This window comes from Pan troglodytes, chromosome 9, assembly GCF_028858775.2.
Source record: "Pan troglodytes isolate AG18354 chromosome 9, NHGRI_mPanTro3-v2.0_pri, whole genome shotgun sequence".
NCBI lineage: Eukaryota > Metazoa > Chordata > Mammalia > Primates > Hominidae > Pan > Pan troglodytes.
In genome coordinates, this window is record NC_072407.2 from 23,216,486 (window position 1) to 23,237,709 (window position 21,224).

General features: G+C 43.3%; 2 protein-coding genes across 8 annotated transcripts in view; one reads left to right on the plus strand and one right to left on the minus strand.

Annotated features, from left to right (window-relative positions):
* Nucleotides 1-21,224, plus strand: part of ZDHHC13 (zinc finger DHHC-type palmitoyltransferase 13) — a 195,299-nt gene that overhangs the window by 64,673 nt on the left and 109,402 nt on the right. For all 7 annotated transcript variants that reach the window (XM_063783900.1, XM_063783901.1, XM_016920554.4 and 4 more), the window contains exon 17: nt 3,844-3,955. In XM_063783900.1, the coding sequence (XP_063639970.1) occupies nt 3,844-3,955 (112 nt within the window). The remainder of the gene's footprint in view (nt 1-3,843; nt 3,956-21,224) is intronic.
* Nucleotides 567-20,136, minus strand: CSRP3 (cysteine and glycine rich protein 3). Its single transcript, XM_009460060.3, has 6 exons — nt 20,028-20,136; nt 10,487-10,626; nt 6,286-6,454; nt 4,373-4,505; nt 3,109-3,202; nt 567-900 (listed from the first exon to the last, which is right to left on the minus strand). Exons 2-6 carry the CDS (start codon nt 10,596-10,598, stop codon nt 824-826), a joined length of 585 nt encoding a protein of 194 aa, XP_009458335.1. The 5' UTR covers nt 10,599-10,626; nt 20,028-20,136; the 3' UTR covers nt 567-823.

Below are 21,224 nucleotides of genomic sequence, written 5' to 3' on the forward strand. Positions count from 1 at the left end.
GTGGTTGTTAAAAGCAGAAGCCCAAGAAGTGCTTGAGCTGCTGAAACTTGCTGAAGAGGCAGAGAAAGACATTTCTAATTGGCTGCATTTCATTTGCAAGGCTGGCAAATTTGACGTAGAAGTCTTAAGAAAATTGCTAAACCCCAGGGAATTGTCCTAGAATAAAAGAAAATCATCCTCATGTCATTTATAATACAGAGGCAAATGCCACGCTTTGTTGTCATTTCTGAGTTTTCACGAGATGTGTAACATTACAAAGCCCCACGATAGGACAAAAGGATCAACTCTTCAGCAATTTTATTAGTTTTGATTTTCCTTTTAGATTTTGCTATCATGTTCTCTATTTTCTCCCAGACCCCCTGTTTTCTTCTCCATTAGCAGTAACTAGAAAGACACTTGGCTGACAGATTCTGAAAGACTGCTTTCCTTTGCCCATTGTTTCTTCCTTCTCACTCCTTTCTCAGTTGACATCCAAATTTATTATATTCTCTGAAGCTCGTTTTTTGAACTAGCTTTATGTTTTTGAAAGTTTCTATCTCAAAGAAAAGATCTAGAGCCATACAAGATAGCATTAAAACATTTATTTATTGCCTCTCCCATTCCAAGCATTATAAATAATAAAGCATTTGTTATAGATTAAACTTTACATAATTTTCTTCCAAAGGCCTCTTCTAACATTCAGTAAAGACCTGATCACTTCTGAGGAGAAACACATAATGTACAACTACAAAGGAGAGGCTATTTGGGGAAAGGTATCCATCTGTGCAGGATTACTTGGCAAGTGTTTTAGGCTCGCAAAAAATCTGAGAAATGGCGCACCTCTTCATTCTTTCTTTTCCACTTGTTGTGTAAGGCCTCCAAACCCAATACCCGTGGGGCCAAAATTTTTGGCATAGCAAACTGTGAATGAGAAGAGGATGAAGGGGGAGACAATGCATTGGTTAGTGCCATTTTTTTCAGGGCTTTCTGTCTGAGCACAGTCCTTTTAATTATTAGAGACATCCTTTTGATAGATTTATGCATAAGTTCGCCAGGCACGGTGGCTCATGCCTGTAATCCCAGCAGTTTGGGAGGCTGAGGCAGGCAGATCACCTGAGGTCAGGAATTTGAGACCAGCCTGGCCAACATAGAGAAACCCTGTCTCTACTAAAAATACAAAAAATTAGCTGGGCATGGTGGCATGTACTTCTGATCCCGGCTACTGGGGAGGCTGAGGCAGGAGAATTGCTTGAGTCCAGGAGGCAGAAGTTGCAGTGAGCCAAGATCACACCACTGCACTCCAGCTTGGATGACAGAGCAAGACTCCGTCTCAAGAATAAAAATAATAATAATAAAAAGATTTATGCATGAGCTAACTTTTTAAAATAAATTTAACAATACTTATCTTAGATCTGTTAATAAAAATTGTTTACACTTCTTGCCACTTTACTAAATGTGTTTGCAGATATTTTCTCATTTGAGGATTGCCTGCCCAGCCTCGTCCCCTGTTGCCTCCCACCTCTGCCTCCCTTCCTACATTCCAGGCACACAGAACCACTTGCAGTACCTGGAATGAACCATGATGTCCCAGCTTAAGTGTCTTTGTAATCAATGATCCCTCTTCCTGGAATGCCCCCTCCCAAACCCACATTCACCCATCAAGCCTCAGAGGAAGCCTGTCTTGTGAGAAGCTTTCCCCATTACCCCAAGGTGGTTCCTCTCCTCTTTTTAGGTGACTGCATTGTGAATGTTTCTCTACTATAGATTTTTTTTTTCACTTTGAAATGCAATTATTCATTTACATGTTAATTTCCCTACTGACTTCGGCAATATTTTAGGGTATTATGAGCTATGAAGGCTGAGGACCCCGTATGTCTTCTACTGCCAGGAGACGGCAACCATCTGTCAGATAGTGGGCTAGTTCCCATCCTGTGTCATCACAGGAAAAGCTTTGGCAGCTGATATGGTTTGGCTGTATCCCCACCTAAATCTCATCTTGATTAGCTCACATAATCCCCACATGTTGTGGGAGGGACCCAGCGGGAGATAATTGAATCATTGGGAGTGCTGTTCTCGTGATAGTAAGCCTCACGAGATCTGATGGTTTTATAAAGAGCAGTTCTCCTGCACTTGCTCTCTTGCTTGCTGCTATGTAAGGTGTGACTTTGCTCCTCCTTTGACTTCTGCCATGATTGCGAGGCCTCCCCAGCCATGTGGAACTGTGAGTCCATTAAACCTCTTTTTCTTTATAAATTACCCAGTCTTGAGTATGTCTTTATTAGCAGCATGAGAACAGACTAATACAGCAAACTACAGTTATGACTTATAAAGTCTTCCCTCTTAACTCCCTTTCCATTGCTCCTCTCACTTCATTCCAACATACTTCTTTGCAGATTCTTGAGACACTATCATTAAGTGATGAAACTCCACTGAGCAACAGAATAGGCCTAGGCTCAGGGGTGGAGGACGCATTGCCTTGGCCCTAGTGCATCCCTTCCTTTGATAGTGTCAAGAAGGAGCTAAGCCTCTACTATTTCTCCACAAGACCAAGGGATTATGGAGGCAGCGAGAGGCAGAGCCGCAAGGACCAGGAGGAAAACCAGATCTGTCCCTGTGATCACTAAGTAATGTGCAACATCAACAACAGAACTGTTAGTGGGGGGTAGGCAGGAGGGAGATAGACATGTCGTGATAAACTCCAGTGAGGCCAAACTGAGTTCACCCTCCTCCAGTCACCAGGTGAACTCAGGTGAACAGATGGTGTTTCGATTTTTGGAAGGGGGTGTGGTGTTAGTTGTCCTGGCCTGAGGCCTCTTCCAAGACCAGAGGCAGGGCACTGTTTCCTCCTCTTCCCTTCCTCTCTCCCCCAGGTGCCTAACTTCCCGAACCACTGAGCATCTGAAAGCATCTGGTCTCTGCCAGGTGCTCCAATGGAGAGGACCAGAGCTGGGTCAGGTGGGAGATTCCCTCCCCTTAGGTGGTTTTGCTCCTGAGAACCCAACGCTGCCCAGGCTGAGCAGCCATACCTCCTGGAAGACACGGGAAGACCTCCAGGCGTGAACATAATTTCCTCTCCCAAGGGCCCTTTTAGGGAAAACATATTTCAAGAAAGTCTCCAGAATCACTCACCTTTGCAATAAAGTTCCCCATCTTTGTCAGTGACATTTGTGGACTCCAGACTCTTCCCACAGATGGCACAGCGGAAACAGGTCTTGTGCCAAGGCTGAGGGGCACAGAAAAGTTGCATATTTAGTGAGGTAGGCAACACATTCTGTTTCCATTTCAAGTCCCTGACCAGCAGCATCCAGAGGAGTGACACGTATTAACCATTTGCTTACCTAATGGGCCCCATAATTTCTCCAGGGGTTTGGAGAAAATGAGATGCTATGGCCTTAGCCAGCACTTCTCAGAAGCCTGAAAATGGATTTGTCATGGTGATTTGCATATGTTTTCCTTCAGAATAGACTAAACGGGAAAGGGCTTCCCCAGGCCAAAAAGATCCAAGGAACAAACTGGTCAGAGAAGGACTTGGGCTGGGGGCACTGGGTGATGTTTATGTTGAATATAAAGTTAGAGAAGGAAAAAAAATAAAGAAATCAGGCAATTGTTCAGGGAATTCAACCTTGTTTTAACTCTCTGGTTTAATTCCTCTGTGTAATTCTGAGGCAGAGTTGCATAATTTAGATGTTCTAGATCTCCATCCTCCTGCACATCTGCGTGTCTACCAGGTACAGCCCAGGGCTTCTCCTGTGTCTTCAAATGGCCAGTTTTAGGGTGGAGCCTGCCCTTGTGTTTGAAGTTAGATGCTCCCCACAGCCCTTCCTCCCACCATGTGGTATAAACATAATTTTTCTCTTTCCTCAGGTCTGACTCCTTTGGTGAGTACCCAGGCTTTGGGCCTGAAACTGGAACTTGCAGAGCACACATGCATGAGTGTCTCGGACATCTGATGACTTTCCTGAGAGCCAGGAAGTTCGTAAGTGAGGATGCTTCTCACTACTGTGAGGCATCTGCTATATGCATTGGTCACGGTGGCAGCAACAGGTTGAGTTAGGCAGTGGTTGGTCTGGGGCTGACATCTTTTGGGGGGATTGTGGACACTGGAGGGTAGATGGGCTTTTGCTTTGTATCCCAGAACTTTCAGCTGGGTGCCTTCCATCTAGTAGAATAATGCTTGCTGCATCAAACTGCACCAGTTCCAGCTTTCAAAGGGCAATGCTAGATGACAGACAGCCCCAGCCTGGGAAAGTGGCTGAGGATGTGTGGTTTCTAAAGTTGTTCTGGGAGCTAGAGAGAATGACAGCTGCTTGCAGCTCCCAATTTTTCTCTCATTCCTCCCAAATGGCCTGGTGGAGATGAGCAAATTCTGTCTGGCTCATACAGAAGGTCTTACCTTGCCACCTCCCATAACCTTCTCAGCAGCATAGACTGACTTGCCACATCGAGGGCACTTCTCGGACTCTCCAAACTTCCCAGTGAATTTGGAAGGGTTGCTGGTGGTAACTGAGCGTGCCGGCTTTGGGGACCTGTTGGAAATAGACAAATGAATGAAACGTAGATTTCCCTTGGCAAAGAGTAGAAGAGCTGTGTGGCCTTGAGAAAGTGACCTCACTTCCGTGTGTCTCAGACTCCTCATCTGGAAAATGGGGATAATGATGGTGTCTTTCTCATAGCGTTGTTGAGAGGGTTAAATGAGGTGACATTTGTAAAGCACTTAGAACAGTGCCCGCCTGGCATGTAGTAAGGGCTAATAAATGTTTGCTAAAATGGGTTTAGAGCTTTCCTTTTTGTTGTAAAGCACTTAGCAAATGTTCTAGTTATGTTAGCTTGTGTTATTGTTGTTGTTGTGTTGTTATTACTACTGTGCTTATTTGTGTTTTTCTGGACCATTTGCAAGGCCACTTCTTTCCTTTCTAAAGAGAGTTGTGAAAATTACAGAGCAAGGTGGGATTTTGACAATGGGTGCTAATCAGTTCCTGATGAACCACGGTCCATGAGCTGATGCATTCCTTATCACAAGCCAGGCTGTCGTCCTGCCTCCAAGGGTCACCTGTCCCAGGAGAACAATGTCCAAAATAGAGACATAATAATAGCCTCTCATGTGTTGGTATCTTTTGGTGTTTGCTTGTATATTATATCACTTGAGCTGTACCACAACCCTATAAGGTAGGCAGGGCTGGTTGGAGGAGAGTGAGGATCAGAGTGTGACTGCCCAAGGCCAGGCAGCTCATGAATGATGGAACTAGGAGGAAATCCTAGGTCTTCAGACCTTGTTACTCTTTGTGCAGCATCACTAGGAAGCCCTAATGTTGAAAAGTGAACTTCAGTCAATGTGAGGCAGAGAATGCAGTGGTATATTTTCTTCCTTAACAAGAGTCTCCATTTGAGATTGAGTAATAAGAAAAACTAACAAAAAGAAGTTTTCTCTCTAAGATGACTAATCACACATCTCTCCACTTTTCCATGCTCTCCTGTGGCTTACTCTCTTTTGAAGGGATCAGCTGATTCCTCAGATGGCTGAAGTGCTCTCTGGGGGAGGCCCTCCATGGGACACTTCCTTGGTTGGGCTGGGCCTTTCTGGCCAGTCCCAGTGCAGAGCTCAGCCTGGAGGCCAGCTGGCCAGAGAGTAGTGTCAGGCCAGTGGCCATCAGACTTTCCTCAATTCTGGGCTGGAGGTCAATGTGGTTATCAAGAAAGTGGACCCAGGGGACCAGACTGGTGGATGGAGGTGGCCAGAGTAATGTCCCAGCTTCCCTAGGATAATGTGGCGGGAACTCTAGCACTGTATTGGCAGCCAAGGAACCCCCAGAAAAATCATGATTGATTGTTTACTCTGAAGCACAGCCCATCCTTGCAGACACACTCCGCCTGCCATGTGGACATTTGTCATCTTACAATCCAAGGGAAGAAATCTTTTCATGACAGGCACACAAAGAATGGCCATTGCTGACCTGCCATATTTGTGTGATTTACACAGAAACTCTCAATGGGGAAGAAAGGAGACTCCATGCAGTTTTGCAAAGGTCAAACAATGGAACATCTGTACATCCTGGGTTTTCTCTTGACATGCAAACCAAGAGCCATGGTGTAAAAGTAATTGCCCTTTAGAATGGCAAATAATTTAAAGAGAGTCTTTGGAGAGATGACACATTGTTCGAACTTGGTCAGACTGAGTATTCCTATTGTTGGCAAGTCAACAATAGAGTCCACTCTCCCACTTCCAGAAAACGTTGCTATGGGAACGAAATGAACTGTCCTGATAATTGGAGACTTTAACAGGCAAGGGGGAGCAGGGCAGTAACTCACTGTTGGAACTGCAGGCCGAGATGCTCGCCCGTGTCTGTGCTGAGACAGCCAGCGCCTTGTCCATACCCGATCCCTTTGGGGCCATATCTGCGCCCATAGCACACCTTGCAGTAGATCTCCGACTCATGAGCCGCGACTGTCGTGCTGTCAAGAGCCTTCCTGCAGGCCACTACCAGGAAAAGGAAGGGTCATGGGATTGGAATTGAAATCCTTCTCCCCTTCTTTGCACCCCCAATGCCATGCTCGGGGCCAGAGACCCAGCATGAGGGGCCCCTGAGCCAAGAATACAATGTTGATTCCTGACCAGAGTATCTGCCCTGAGTTGTGCACTCCAAGACAGTCCCGATCTCACAGATGACAAAATTGGGTTCAGTGGTTCCCAGCTGGAAAAGCGTGGAAGCTAGCATTAGAACGAGATATATAGTCTCAGACCTGCTAAGGACTGCATCCCTGAGTCTTCCCAAATGACATCAGGGAAGTGTGTGTGTGTGTGTGTGTGTGTGTGTGTGTGTGTGTGTTTGTGGGCGCGCGCGTTGGCAGGGGGTGGGTTAAGGCAGGAGAGAAACTTACTTTTTTCTTAATCATAAAAGAATAAGGATTGAGCACTTTCTGTACTTACCATAGCCTTTGAAGGACACTGTGATATTCAAGCAGACAATTATCATTGAGGCTAATTTTGGTCAAATTCTGGAAGCAGAGGAGGTGGGGAAGGGGGTAGACCTGCCTTATTAACTCCTTAGGCTTCTATTGGCTCAAGCCCCCTGGTTACTGTAGATTACCTAATGTAAAGTATCCTCCAGTATAAGGCAATCAAGCCCTCATTTTTCCAAAGAGAGGATTTATAGAAAGATTTATTTTGCAAATTTAAAAGGAAACTTTTAAAGATATAAATAAAAATGTCAAATATCTACTTATAATTTTAATTTAGTAATATAAATCAACAATATATTGATTTGGAAAGGTTACTTTTTTCTAATCCCACATAAATTTGGGGAATAATTATCTCCAATTCTGTCTTTGCATCTTCAACATCGGCATCTCCCTCACCACCAGAATCATTTCTGGGGGCAGCTGGCCCAGCTTTTCTGAGCAGCTCACCTTCACTTCTATCTGTACGTTTAAAGAGGCAGCCCTGTTTTATACCTGAGTAGGAGGTTGTCACCTAGAAATTGCATCTCAACAAGAAGGACCTATTAGCATAGCATTAGGGCAGATTTTTTAAAAGATATAGAATTTCCACCATGTAATGACTTGCTACATTGCTTTGCAACAATGATTCTTAAAGGTTGTTTATAGTGATGCTCAGTGCTTATAATAGGGAGATAATATCCCCAGGAATAATAATATGTGTGCATTAAATGTATTTGCCTTTTAAAAAAACATTTCCATCAAATGATCCCTATAAGCAATCCAGCATTGAATGAGGTTATTTCAGGCTAATATGCCTTCTTCAAATGATATTATCTTTTTTAAAAAATAAAGTAATTGAATATGGGAGTGGAGGAAGAAGATAAGGTTGTAGATGAGGTAGGATTAGCCAGGGGCTGATGAGTGTGGGGCAAGGGAGTTTATTCTGGGACTTTATTTGACTATTCTGTCAACATTGTATGTGTTAAAAAATATCTGTACCAAAAAAAAGTTTAAATCAGTAAATAAAATAATTGGAAGACTGTCTTACAGCAAGAGAGACTTTATAAGGCTTTAAACACAAGGCATATCTTTTTTATGAAGATGAATTTGGGGGGAGAATGCCTTATATTGAGACATAGAAGGTATACACTTGTCTCTACCCTTCTTGTTACTGTCAGTTACCAACCTCCACAACAACTGCTTGCATATTTGCTGATGGTCTAGACTCTGAGTTCCTTGAGGGCAAGCCTGTTTTGTCTTAATATTCTGAGAATTTAGCACAAGGCCTGGGCCAGAATTAGTCCTCTGTAAACATTTATTGAGTACATGAATGAATGAATGAATGAATGTGTCAATGTAAATCAGTGAGTTGTTCACAATTATACAATAGTAAGTTGCAGAGCCACGGCTTACCTCAGCTCTTTTGACTCCTAGTCCAGTGCTCATTCCCATCACTCCAAGACTGCCTATACCCTAAGGTGCCCTGGCCAATTCTGTAGCCACTCCCTGGCTTCTGATGAGCTTTTGTGAACAGACAAAGGAGAACAGTGCTGTCCAATGCTGTGGCCACAGCCACATGCTGTGCTGTAAGCACAAAATGCACATCAGATTTCAAACACTCAGTACAAACGCAAAAATCATGTAAAATATCCCACTGATCATTTGTATATTGAAGTATACATTGAAATTATAATGTTTTGGATATATTGAGTTAAATAAAATGTTTTAAGATTAATTTCATCTGTTTATTTGTACCATTTTTAAACTATGGTTACTAGAACATTTAAATTTACATATGTTGCTGCATTATATTTATTTCTTTTGGACAGCAAACTTACTTTCTAGATTTCATGATTAGTCTAGAGATTTAATTGTGAAGATTTATCTAGAAGTCAGGGGAACACTGGCCTGGGCACAATGTAAGGTAGACCCTGCGTCTCTGAACGCCTTTTCCAGCAGCTACAGAGTTGCCTGCGGACGGACAGGTGATTATCTTGTGGTAATAATATAGAAAAGTGTGCTCCTCTCTGGGGCTCTTCTACCCATCGTTCCTGAAATGTATGCTGCTCAAATCCTCATCCCATCAAAGAGTTCTCAGGAAATATCAAAGGGTTAAAAGGGATGTACCAAAAAATGCTCAAATCTCTTCTACTATGACTCCTTTGAACAGGGCATCTTCCTGCTACCTGGGAAAGACAAGACACCCTCTACTATGGAAAGCTTCCCTACAATTTCCTTTTCCCACGCAGTTACCAAAGTTGATCAAAGGAGAATACAGGCCTAGAAGCCTGGATTTCCATATAAAGACCCCCCAGTTTTCTCCTTGTAACAACCTGTGCAGTAGGTATAATCATCTTTGTTTTATAAATGGAGAAATTGAGGCTCACCATGGTAAAATGACCTGCCCAAAATCTCAGTGAGTACATGGCAGAGCCCAGACTCAAACCCGAGTCCCTTTTACTCTAATTCTAGAATTCTTTCTAATATTCCTAATCCTGTTTTTTAAAGAATGCTAGCTGTCTTTGGACAAAAGCCCCAACAGATGGAGTCCAGCCCTTGGAGTTCTTTTCAATTGCATGGATGCCTTGCAGCTACCGGGCTGAAGCATGGGGGTGCTGGCAAGGCTGTGGGGACTAGTCGGGGAGGGGGCTCGCCAAATATCCAGCAGAGCTAGCCCTTAAGTCAGACCTCCTGGAGAGAAGCAGAGAAGGTAAGTGGCCATTTTAAAACCAAGGCCAATTTTCTCCCAAACAGGACTAGCTGCCAGGAAACAGTATACAATGCAGTCATGTCAAAGAGCACTGGACATGGAGTCTAAAGGTAGAGGTTCATGTATAAGACTCTATCGCAGATGCACATGACCCGGGCTTAGATGTGAGAAATGACTTATCGAAAGTCACGTGAGTCAGGCAGGGCCAGACTGACAAGGTCTCAAGGTTCTCAAGGTTCTCAAGGTTCAAGCCACAAGGTCTCAAGGTTCTCCCTATTTTTGACACGTGTGAGTCAGTGTCTGGCGGGTAATGGTCAGGATTTCTTTCATGCAGTTACTGGTGCCCAGGCCCTGAAATGCTTCCCTCTCTGACTCTTACATACAGAGTTGGCATGTGTTGCCCCCCTGCCTGACATAGGTTCTCTCTCAGGCAAGACCAGTCACAGCTGGCTTCAGTCACAGCTGACCAGAAGGGGCAACATAGACAGCCAAATCCATCCTGGCTTCAGATAAGTGCTGGCTTCCTTTCTCTGCCAAGTCACATGTTGTCAATGTCGCCATGGGGTCAAAGTTTTCCCTACAGAGAGCAGTGACAGGCTAGTTTGTTCTGACGTTGAGCTACAGGAAAATGAATGGCCTCTGAGCTGGGCAAGCAGTTGAAGCAAGGGTATTCAGGAGAGCACCATCTTTTCTTGGTGGAGCCCAGGAGTTAAATTTCTAACCAGTTCCCAGGTAATGCTGATGCTGCTTGTCCCAGGACCACACTATGGGAACCACTGGCATACAGTGTTTGTGATTCAATGTGAATTTTGTGATGCTGTCCGGATGCTGAGGGGCCCCCAGGGTGTCCACCCAACTCACTGCAGTGGAAACACGTCTTGTGGAAACTCCTTCCATTGCACTGGATTTCTTCTGCATGGTAGACGGTCTTTTCACAGGCTCCACATTTTGCGCCTCCGCCCCAGTTTGGCATCTTGAAGACTATCTGGTCAAGGTCAAGTCTAAGGGGACATAAAGCAAATACCCTACATTGAAGTGGCCCCAGGAGTGAACCAATCTCTAATAGTGCAGTGGTCTGAAGACCAGGGTCCAGCCCAATTTTTTTTTTAGTGTTTCATTTATTCATTCATTTAGCAAACAGCTACTGTGTGCTAGTCGTTAAATAAGCTCAGACACTTAGATGGCTTTGGGTAATCACTTTACCACTTGGGAACTCAGTTTCTTCTCCTGTTAAATTTCAGTAACATCTATTCCTATGTATCTCACAGGGCTCCCGGAAGGAATGAATAGGCTAATTTCATGTACATAAAAGTATATACAAAGATCGTTTTTTTTTCATCTCAAGTTTAAAAAATTATCCCATCAGAACTGGGAATCATCTGTGAAGATGGTATTTTCTTCTTGTCTAGCTAAGAGCTTCTCAAATCACCTTAGACCTTGCTAAATGCAGATTCTGGTTTGGTAGATCTGGGGAGAGGCAGGAAATTCTGCATTTCTAACAGACTCCAGGCAATATTGATGCTGCTGGCAGTGGACTACATTTTGGGTAGCAAATTCTTAGCTTATCTTGCTGATAGAAAAGCATATTAATAATATATAAAATCTCCTATTCCAAGTTATTCCTCATATCCATACATTCCTTTTTAAGAATATAATCACCCAGGCTATAAGATATATTGGCACTACACTAGGTCAGTAGTTGGAAACTTGCTTTCTGCTTTCAGGGCTACCCTCTACCTGCTGTGCATATCAGGATGAACTGCATAGCTTAACTTTATACCTGTTTTCCCACCTATACAGTTATTCTTTCCCCTGCTGCTTCAGTGTCCTTTAGAAAATCAAACGACATGATGTGCAGGAAGGTCCCACAGAGTTCACAGTGCTCAACAGGAGCCAGACCATGGTGCTGACATGTCCTTCTGCACCATTGGAGACATTCAGCTACAAGGAGCTGCTAATAGCCACAGCCCCAGGACTGTCATTGTCTCCTCACTACAGAATTACATTTAAGAGATATTAGCCAAAGAAAATTATTTAAAAAAAAATTGTCCTCTGTATTTTTAGTAGAGACGGGGTTTCACCATGTTGGCCAGGCTGGTCTCAAACTCCTGACCTCAAGTGATCTGCCCGCCTCGGCCTTCCAAAGTGCTGGAATTACAGGCTTGAGCCACCGTGCCCGGCCTAAACAAAAATTAGCCAGGTGTGGTGGTGGGCACCTGTAATCCCAGCTGCTTGAGAGGCTGAGGAAAGAGAATCACTTGAACCCAGGAGGCGGAGGTTGCAGGGAACCAAGATTGTACCACTGCACTCCAGCCTGGGCAACAGAGCGAGACTCCGTCTCAAAAAATAAATAAATAAATAAATAAAATAGTAATAATAATTGTCCTCATCTGCATATGTTTTTAGTATGAATCCAAGTTTTCAGTTTCCTCAAAGCAGAACTAAAATAAGCCATTGATGTTAAATGAAATTTCTGAAATTCAGCTGCCCAGGGGAGCTGAATTTTCACTGGGATCCTCTGGTTTCTAAGAAGCCTAGTGTGTCATGACATGGAGCACTATCCAGCCATTCTGAGTGGCTGCTTCTGACCTTCACTTTCCCTTCTGGGAAGCCAGTCACCTTCTTATAATAGTTGGCGATTAACACTAAGCCCTCCTGGGTCAACTGGTCTGGATTGTATCTCACGGTCTCATAACAAAGGCAGTTTTTTGCTAAGAAACAGAAAGTAAATAGCAAACAGACCGCTGAACCTGATACTAGGTCTAGAAGGAATGTTTCTGTCTAAATATTCCCCCAAAGAGCTTTTCCTGCTTAGAAAAACTGTGAGGTTAGCCAGGAACATCCTATCCTTCCTCTCACAGAAGTAGGATCTTCTGCTAATTCAGTAAAATTTTAGAAAAGAACTTTAAAAAAGGAAACATTGGGCTGGGCATGGTGGCTCACACTTATAATCCCAGGACTTTGGGAGGCCAAGGCAGGAGGATCACTAGCCCAGGAGTTTGAGACCAGCCTGGGCAACATAGTGAGGCCCCTGTCTCTACCCCACCCCCCAAAAAGTTACCCTGGTGTGGTGGCATGCTCCTGTAGTCAGTCCTAGCTACTCAGGAGGTTGAGGCAGGAGAATCACTTGAACTCAGGAGTTCTAGGCTTCAATGAGCTATGATCACACCACTCTACTTCAGCCTAAGTGACAGAGTGAGGCCCTGCCTCTAAAATAAATAAATAAGAATTTCTTAAAAAATGGAAGCATGTGGTTTTTCTATTTCTGTAGTTCGGGTTGTTTAGGAAACTAGAAGGAGTAATGGATTTTGAGTTGAAAGACTTAGAATTAAAACTCACATTCATTCATTCATTCATTCACTCACCCTGCATTTACTACCTGCCTATCATGTGTCAAGTACTGCACTAAGTACTCAGTGACAAAAGGGGGAAAACTTATAAAAATGAGTAGTTTGTGACCCCTGGCATTGAGAAGCCCATGTTGTAGTGAGAAAAATAGACAAGATTCAGATGCTCTGTACCAGAGAAGAGTCTTGTGAGACATGCTACAGAAACTCAAATGACAGAGTGGCTCCCCACGTTTAGTCTGGGGATAAAGGCAGTGAACTGTTGGAGGGTCACAGAAGAGACCACATTCAAATGGGGGTTTGAAGGGTGAATAGGAGTTCACCAGATACAGAAAAGTGGGAAGGAATAATGCTAATGAAATCATGCAGAGAAAAGAGCAAGCAGAAAGGCATAGAGGCCTAAATAGCCTCTAAAATAGCCCAGATTTGTTTATTTTGGACTCCATTTAAACTACAGACTTTCAGGGCTGGAATAGATTTTTAAGATTGCTGGACCCTCTCATTTATAACCAAGGTGTATTTAAAAGTAAGCATTTAGGGATATTTTTCTTAGCCAACTTCTTTTTATACAATCCATTCTTCTCTCATTAAAGATGTTACATTTTCTAGAAAAGAATAGACTCACATAATTTTGCTCATGTTCATTTTGATCCTGAGTTTCAGCATGATACAAAATAGAGGAGAAATATAATAAATTTCCTCCAGGAACATGGCAGTGACACTTGTAAAATTAATGATATAGAAATTTTCAATGAAAACAACCTTAGGTCAAATTTCTCATTTCAGATTTGCAGTGGAGATTTCATTGGCATGTCTTGCAAGTTAATAGGAGACAGAGATACCACTTGGGGGATAAAAATACATATATATCTGTGTGTGTGTGTGTGTGTGTGTGTGTGTGTATTCATTGCCTAGGCATACTTTTCAAAATGAGAATAGGATTACAGATAATATCTCCTTCACAAACTAATGTATCCTAGCACTGGTTGTTTTTAAGTGATCATAAATATCTGACATATATCATCAGGACTTGAAATTTAAAATAGAAATCTGTAAGTACTCTATTAATGATGCTCAGTTCCATTTCTGAAGATGGGAATGTAACCATGGAGGCTAAACAGAAGATGTCTCACAGGCCAAAAAGTAGAGGATATTTTAAAGCATCCTGAATCCAGGCCAGGCATGGTGGCTCACGCCTGTAATCCCAGGACTGAGGCCGAGGCGAATGGATCATGAGGTCAAGAGATCAAGAACATCCTGGCCAGCATGGTGAAACCCCATCTCTACTAAAAATACAAAAATCAGCTGGGTGTGGTGGCATGCACCTGTAGTCCCAGCTACTCAGGAGACTGAGGCAGGAGAATCACTTGAACCCAGGAGGTGGAAGTTGCAGTGAGCTGAGATCGCGCCACTGCACTCCAGCCTGGCGACAGAGTGAGACTCCATCTGAAAAAAAAAAAAAATAAATAAATAAATAAATAAATAAAAAGGCATTCGGAATCCAGAGACATGGATTCTAATCTCGACCTTGAACTCGGGTAAAAAATGTTGATAATAGTATCTCCTGGACAGGACCATTGTGAAGGTCATGGAAATATGATGGAATTTAAAGCAGTATTGAGAAATTATTTTTTCCCACTTCACTTTAGGTTACTCAAATGGCACCAATGTGCTAATTAAGGAGCTATGATTTGAAATCCCAGTTAGGTCCTGGCTTATGAACATAACCTTTTCAGCTTCCCACATTGCTTTGGAATTCTTGTGTCCCAACACTCCCCTAGACAGTCCCAGAATGTGAGTTTACCCTGGCAAGGTACCAAGGGATGGGCCATTTGTTTATCAGCGTTGCCTGGTACTGGCAAGGGTCATTGAAGGTGGGATACAATTATAGGCTTGCCCGTCACTCAGCCCTGTTTGTCACCTGGGTCACAATCTCCATCATACCACCTGGCACGACTCTCTGGGCCAGTCCCTGAGATGACTATGTTGTCAAAGACAAATCATGGGTCAAGATTGAAATGGGGGACAGTCTGGAATTTACAAGGATGAGATAGAATGGACAGCCCTGTGACATCAACTTGGAAGAGGTTGGACTCCAGATTTGGATACTCAGATCCCAGTGAGAGACTACCTTGTGCCTGCTTTTAAACTAAGATGTAACTAATACCATAGAAGAGATTATACTAGGAATGTGCTTCAGTGGGGCAGTGGGAAAAACACTGGATCAGGTGCCAGAGGCTGGAGTTCTAGTTCCATTTTGCCTCTTCGAAGCTGTGTGATCTGGGAAAACCATTCAATCTCTCTGAACTTCAGTGTCTTCACTAGAATGAGGGCAATAATCCTTTTTATTTCACTGTTGCTGAGAGGACCCTATTAGTTCAAGTACTGTCATATCATTCTGTAAATTGTAGAATAATATAAAATGTGAGAACCAATTGGGTTCTCCCACAATTTTAAGTTGTCATTCATCAATCTGAATTTTCAAAAGAATAACTAAACTGTGTATCTTGGGCACATTCTTCCTAATCCAACTATTTCTCCCTTCCTCCCTCCCTCCCTCCCTTCTTTCCTTCCTTCCTTCCTTCCTTCCCTCCTTCTTTCCATCCTTTTTCCTTTCCTTCCCTCCCTTCCTCTCTCCATCTCTTTCTCTCCCTCTTTTCCTCTTTCTTTCTTTCTTCTTTCACTACCAACTATAAAGCTGAGCAATGATGAGTCAGGGCAAAAGCGGTGGGTACATAAAATGAGCACCCAGGAGGGAACTTTAGGCCGTGACTTTGGGCAGAGACCTCAAGCCACAGTGCCACAATGCCACCGTTTTCAGCTCAGTGCTAGCTCAGTTGGTCATCCTACTAGATGCCTGATTTCCTGCAGTGAGTTCAATTGTCTACACTGGCTGAAGCAAAGATTTTGGATCATAGGAACACATATATATATGGAATCTAAGCGATAGTAATAGTCATTTCTAACTTTATTATTGAAGTTAACATGCCTGGAGCACTGCCCTTGGGTATCGTTTAATCTTCACAACAACCCTTCAAGGTAGGTACTATTATAACATTTACTTTACAGATGAAATGGAGGCTTTGGGAAATTACATTAGTCCAAGTTCATGGGACTGATATGTGTCACATGAATAGATTGGAACTTACGTTTCTCTGACTCCAAAGCTTTACATATATTATTTTATGTCAGTTGCTTTACATATTTTATTTTTTAATACTTACAACAGCTGCCCAGAGCAAATTTTATTTCCATTTTTATGGATAAGAGAACTGAAGAGAGAGCTTAAGTAGCTTTTCCAAGGTCACACAGCTAGTAATTGGAAGAGCTGCCATTCAACCCCCCGTTAAGCTGGTTCTGTATCTCATGCTCCTGTTTATAACACTGGGGAGAGGACAAGGGTCAGCACCTCCATCACCCAGACTTCCCAGTTGATGGGAATTGAGACGTGACCAATCCATCGTCTCTCCATGGGACACAGAGGGTACTCAAGGGTGGGACTAACAGGGAAACTGAATTCATTCACTGAAATCAATGACTTTCTGAGTTACGGCTGTTCAACATGGAAAGGGCTTCCTTGGAACTGGAGATTTCTTCCGCACTATTGATTTTCAGCTGAGGTGGGGACGGACGTCCAAGTGGCTGCTATACAGTGAAGTCCCTTCAAGGGTCCTTTAAGCCCTGAGACAGATTTAAGGATCTGAAAAGTGATTGAAACCTCACTTTGCAGAAAAGCTGCCCAATGGGGTGCCCTCTCAAACCCTCTCCTTTATTCACTCTTAATTTGGGTAAGAAAGATGACATAGCCACAGTGAAAACCATGGGCTTTGGAAGAACCAAGCTTAAGTTCAGAAACACTAACTGTTGAACACTGGGCAAGTTGCTCAAATTCTCTGACCCACTGTCCTCAATGCATGTCCTCATGTAAAGACAATATGAGAAGGCTTGTCTGGGAAGGTTGTTTTCAGGTTAAAGGAGATAATAATAGGTAAGACACCATATAGAATTACTTAATACATAGCAGGAATTGAATAATTGTAGTTACTTGCATCATGACTATTATTGTTGTTATTACATTATCTCCAGTTTTCAAGTCTGTTCTTTTAGAACAAACAACTCACTCCCTGCTTGTTTTCCATGGCCCTTCTGGTTCAGACTGTGAATCAGCTTTGTTTTTCAGCCTTCAGAGTGTGCCGTGCCCCAGGACAGCTGTGCCTGGGTCGGGGTGAGAGTCGGTCCCCTTGCGTTGTTGGATTGGGTTGGAGGCAGCATGCCTAGCCAGGGGCCCTGTAGTCTGGGGAGCTCATGCCCTTCAGTTCTCGGTGTAGGACATTCAAGGTCAGTGGCTGCTTCCTCCTGAGCTTCTGAACCCAGATATATGACGTCCTCCGGCCAGAGGCCCTTTCACAGAGCCCAGGAAGAACAGGTTGCTCATTGCCAGCATGGAAATAAACCTGAGTGTTGGCTCTCAGCCCCTTTTAAACTCAGACATGGTAGACATACATTAAATGAAGGCTGTAGAACATGGGCATCTTACACCTTTTGTGAAATTATATCTGAAGCGTGGCCAGCTTTTACTTCCCAAAACTCACTCTTTGTTCTATTTTGACCTCTACAATTTATTTCTAAAGACCACATCATATCCCAGTTTACCTCCTGGCTCTGCCGCTTTCTCAGCCATGTGATGCTGGGCAATTCCTAAGCTTTCTTGAACTTTAGTTTCTTCCTCTGAAAAATGAGTTTTGCATAACTTTTTGTGACCCTTAAATAAGCTAGTACTCGTTCCATGCCTGCCTAGGCCATAAACGACCATCAAATCATGATCAAACCTTTCCCACAGTAAAGCTCAGAAAAGGCTCCATCCTCAATGCCCTTTAAGACCATTACTGTCTCCCTTCCTGCCATTCTTCACTGGGATGAATAACTGCAGTTTTTCACATTTGCAGGCATCACATTTCTCTTTGTGCATGAAGCCCAACCCTCTATACAGTATTTATTCACAGATATCTGAACAGCACACTTGTAACTGGAAATCTGTCTGCCTCAGAACTTGTATTTCCTGTGTATTATATTCCTAGACCTGGGTCTTTCCTCTTGTAAAACAAATTAATTATCTTCTAACTCCTGGTCAGCTTCTTACCACTTTGACCTCTGGACTTTTATCAGCACGCTTGTACTTAGCAGGAAACCCCCCCAAAACCCACTGGGTTTGGCTGTATGCCTTTTCTCAACGGCCTCACATATTTGTATGGTTATATTAAACTTTACAAAAGTACTTTCCTACACTTTATCTCATTCAATTCTCACAAGTCCCTTTGATAGAGGTAGGCTACCCTTAGTTTTATTGTTCAGAAAATGGAAACTCAGATAAGTTAAGTGATATTCAGAGCTATAATTTGAACGGGCTCTATAACCGATTATCTTTATTTTCTTCTTGAATATCCCAGGATTTCTGAGTTTCTATTCTATCAAGATTCTGTCTCCACTTCCTCCAAGGGAATTTTGGCTATTTGCTGGCTGAATGCTGCTGCAGCTCCCTCTTCCTTCATTCCTCTCTTCCTCCCTTCCTCCCTCCCTCCTTCCCTCCTTCTCTCTTTCCTTCCCCCCTTCTCTCCTTCGAAGGAGGAGGCCCCTTGCCCTGTGTCTCCTGTTTCTGATGGATGACACGTGTGTCTGGGCTGCAGAGCACCTGTCTGCCTGAACCCCAGGGAGGACACAAAGCCCTGGGGCTCAGCTACACCTCCTGCCCAATAGCCTGGGCTCATTGCCACTGACCACAAATGACTGAGTTGTTCAGAAAGGGAACAAAGCCAAGTCATAAGACTCCCTCACATTTTCTGGATCATAAAGCAGTTCTACATGCATTGTGATGAATTGTATGTACCCAGCATTGAGATTTAATCCCAGATGTAAACTGAGGACACAGGCCATCCCCAATTTCCCACTCTTCGTGCTATTCACTTATACCCTTCCCTGCATAGAGCTGCCTCTACCTCCCCCCAGCCCTGACATAGGAGATGGTCCATACATGCTTATTAAATTACATTGAATTGTATTGCAGAGACAAGGTTCCTCAGACCAGTAACTCAACTCCTCCTTCTTGGAGGAGTCACCACCTTGGCTCAGGAACAGGGCAGAAATTAGAGTCGGCAGCTTGGATCTTTCAGCAGCATTTCCACTCAGACCATTGCTTAAAACCTCTTCTTATTCTCAATCACACCTATGTCTGTCATTCACTGGGATATTTTAAAAAGTCCTTGACTAAAACCTAGAGGAAACAGTGGGAATCCTAACCATTGGATGAATTATCCTCCCATTTAATAGAGCTTTTAATATATTTCAACATAGCAATGTCTTTTTGGGGTCCAGTTTTGATTAATTTCAAAAGATTAAAAGCAAACTTGTTGCTGAATATCTTTGGGATACAACAGTCTATTTAAAATCAACAAGCCCAAAATCTCAGTCATTCACCACGACCTTTTGAATAATACCATTCCAGGTAAATTGAGCATGGGAAAGCTGTCTTATATATTGCATCTAGTACAATCGCTTATCGCTTTGTATCTGTGCAGTACTTTACAGTTTGGAAAAAATGTCGCCAATTTATATTGATCCTTGCAGAAGAGGAGACCAAGCCCCTGAGGGCAGGAACCTTCTCAAAGTCTGTCATCCATGAATAATATGGTGGTTGTAGGACTAGAAGGTCAGCAGACTTTCTATTATTTCCTCCCGCTTTCCAGTTATTCCAACTAAGATGACAGGAAATGTAATTCCACCACGTAAGTAGTTTTATAATGAGGATAATTCTTTACTCATTTATCTGCCTATGAGGTCCCTTAAGCCCCCCAAATATTAACCATCCTTGCAGGAATTTTTTAATACCTGCTAGATCCACACCAGAGTCAAGTACAACTTGAGCCTCCTTGCACAGAACCAGAGAGGGTGCTGGCACTTGAGACGTAAAATGCGCCCTTACTCTATGGGACCCTTTATAGTCCAAACCAGCCACAGAACCAACCCACCTCCAGCTCAAATGTCTGCCTTGCTCCACTCACCTGCCTGTGTGGACTCCGTTCAGCTCAACTGAGTCTGAGGGGCTCTTGTCGTCTTTAAATATATGAAGGCTGTCACCAGCCTTGGCCTGCTGGGGGAAGGGCAGGAGGGAGGCCAAGGGAGAGGGTGAATGAGACGTGAGTAACACAACTGCTATCAGGGGCTGAAAATAGACTGTGACCAAAGCCCTGAGTTTTGTCTCCCCCAACCCCCCAGCCAGCTGTGAGCCTCTTGGAGAACCGTATCACTTGGGTTCTATTTGCACTGCCAATTGCTTATGGCACCAAGGGATCAATTTATGAAGTGTGTCATTTCTGATCAAGTGGTTGGAACAGGAACAAGAGCTAAGGGTTTAACATCGAAAATCATTTCTCCAGGCCCCCACCCCACTGACCTTCCTGGAAATCAATGCAGGGTACCTGCAAATGAGTCATGTGCCATATCTGGGAGCCTCTGGAACTTAGAGCCACAGGTCACCACACTCGTGAAGAGAACTCAGAGCTAAAAATAAGGGTGATGGGTGTCTGAAACGATACTTAGATAATCTCTTCAAAGAAGCTTGGGGGAAAAAAGGTTGGCACATCACTTGGGACCTGTCACTCCATCTATCCTAGGAAACGAAGTTTTCTCTAAAAAGTTTTGAGTTACTTTGTTATTATCCTTTTCTATTTAAGAATTTGATACAGCAGTGCATATTTATCATCATCAGATTATATTTATAACATCTTGATATGTCTCTGTAGACCCATATTTTCTTTGGAGGTCTAATTTTTCTTTGTCTGGAATTCACACCGTTTAAATTTGATCAAGCACCAGGGACTGATATAAATTATGGCATTGAAAAGCTGACAAGAGGTTCAGAGATGTGAAGACCAATTCTTCATGTTATAGATGAGGAAACTGAGGCACCAAGCCCCTTCCACTCATGTTGACCCGGATGTTGAGGTAAGGTACATGTAGAACCCAACCGGGAGGTTCATGATCCAGCCTTCACATCAGATATTAGCCCTTTGGTTACCTGCCCACAAAGCAATTGTTGAAGGATAGAATATTTCACTGTCAAGAAGGTTGCAGTAATTTCACAAAGACGGCCGTGGCATAGCCTCCTATGAGATATCCGTGGTCAGTGTTTTCACTAAATGGCATCTTCATCATAGAGACGAGGCAATCATGAGGATTTTAGAAAGTTAAAGCTAGAA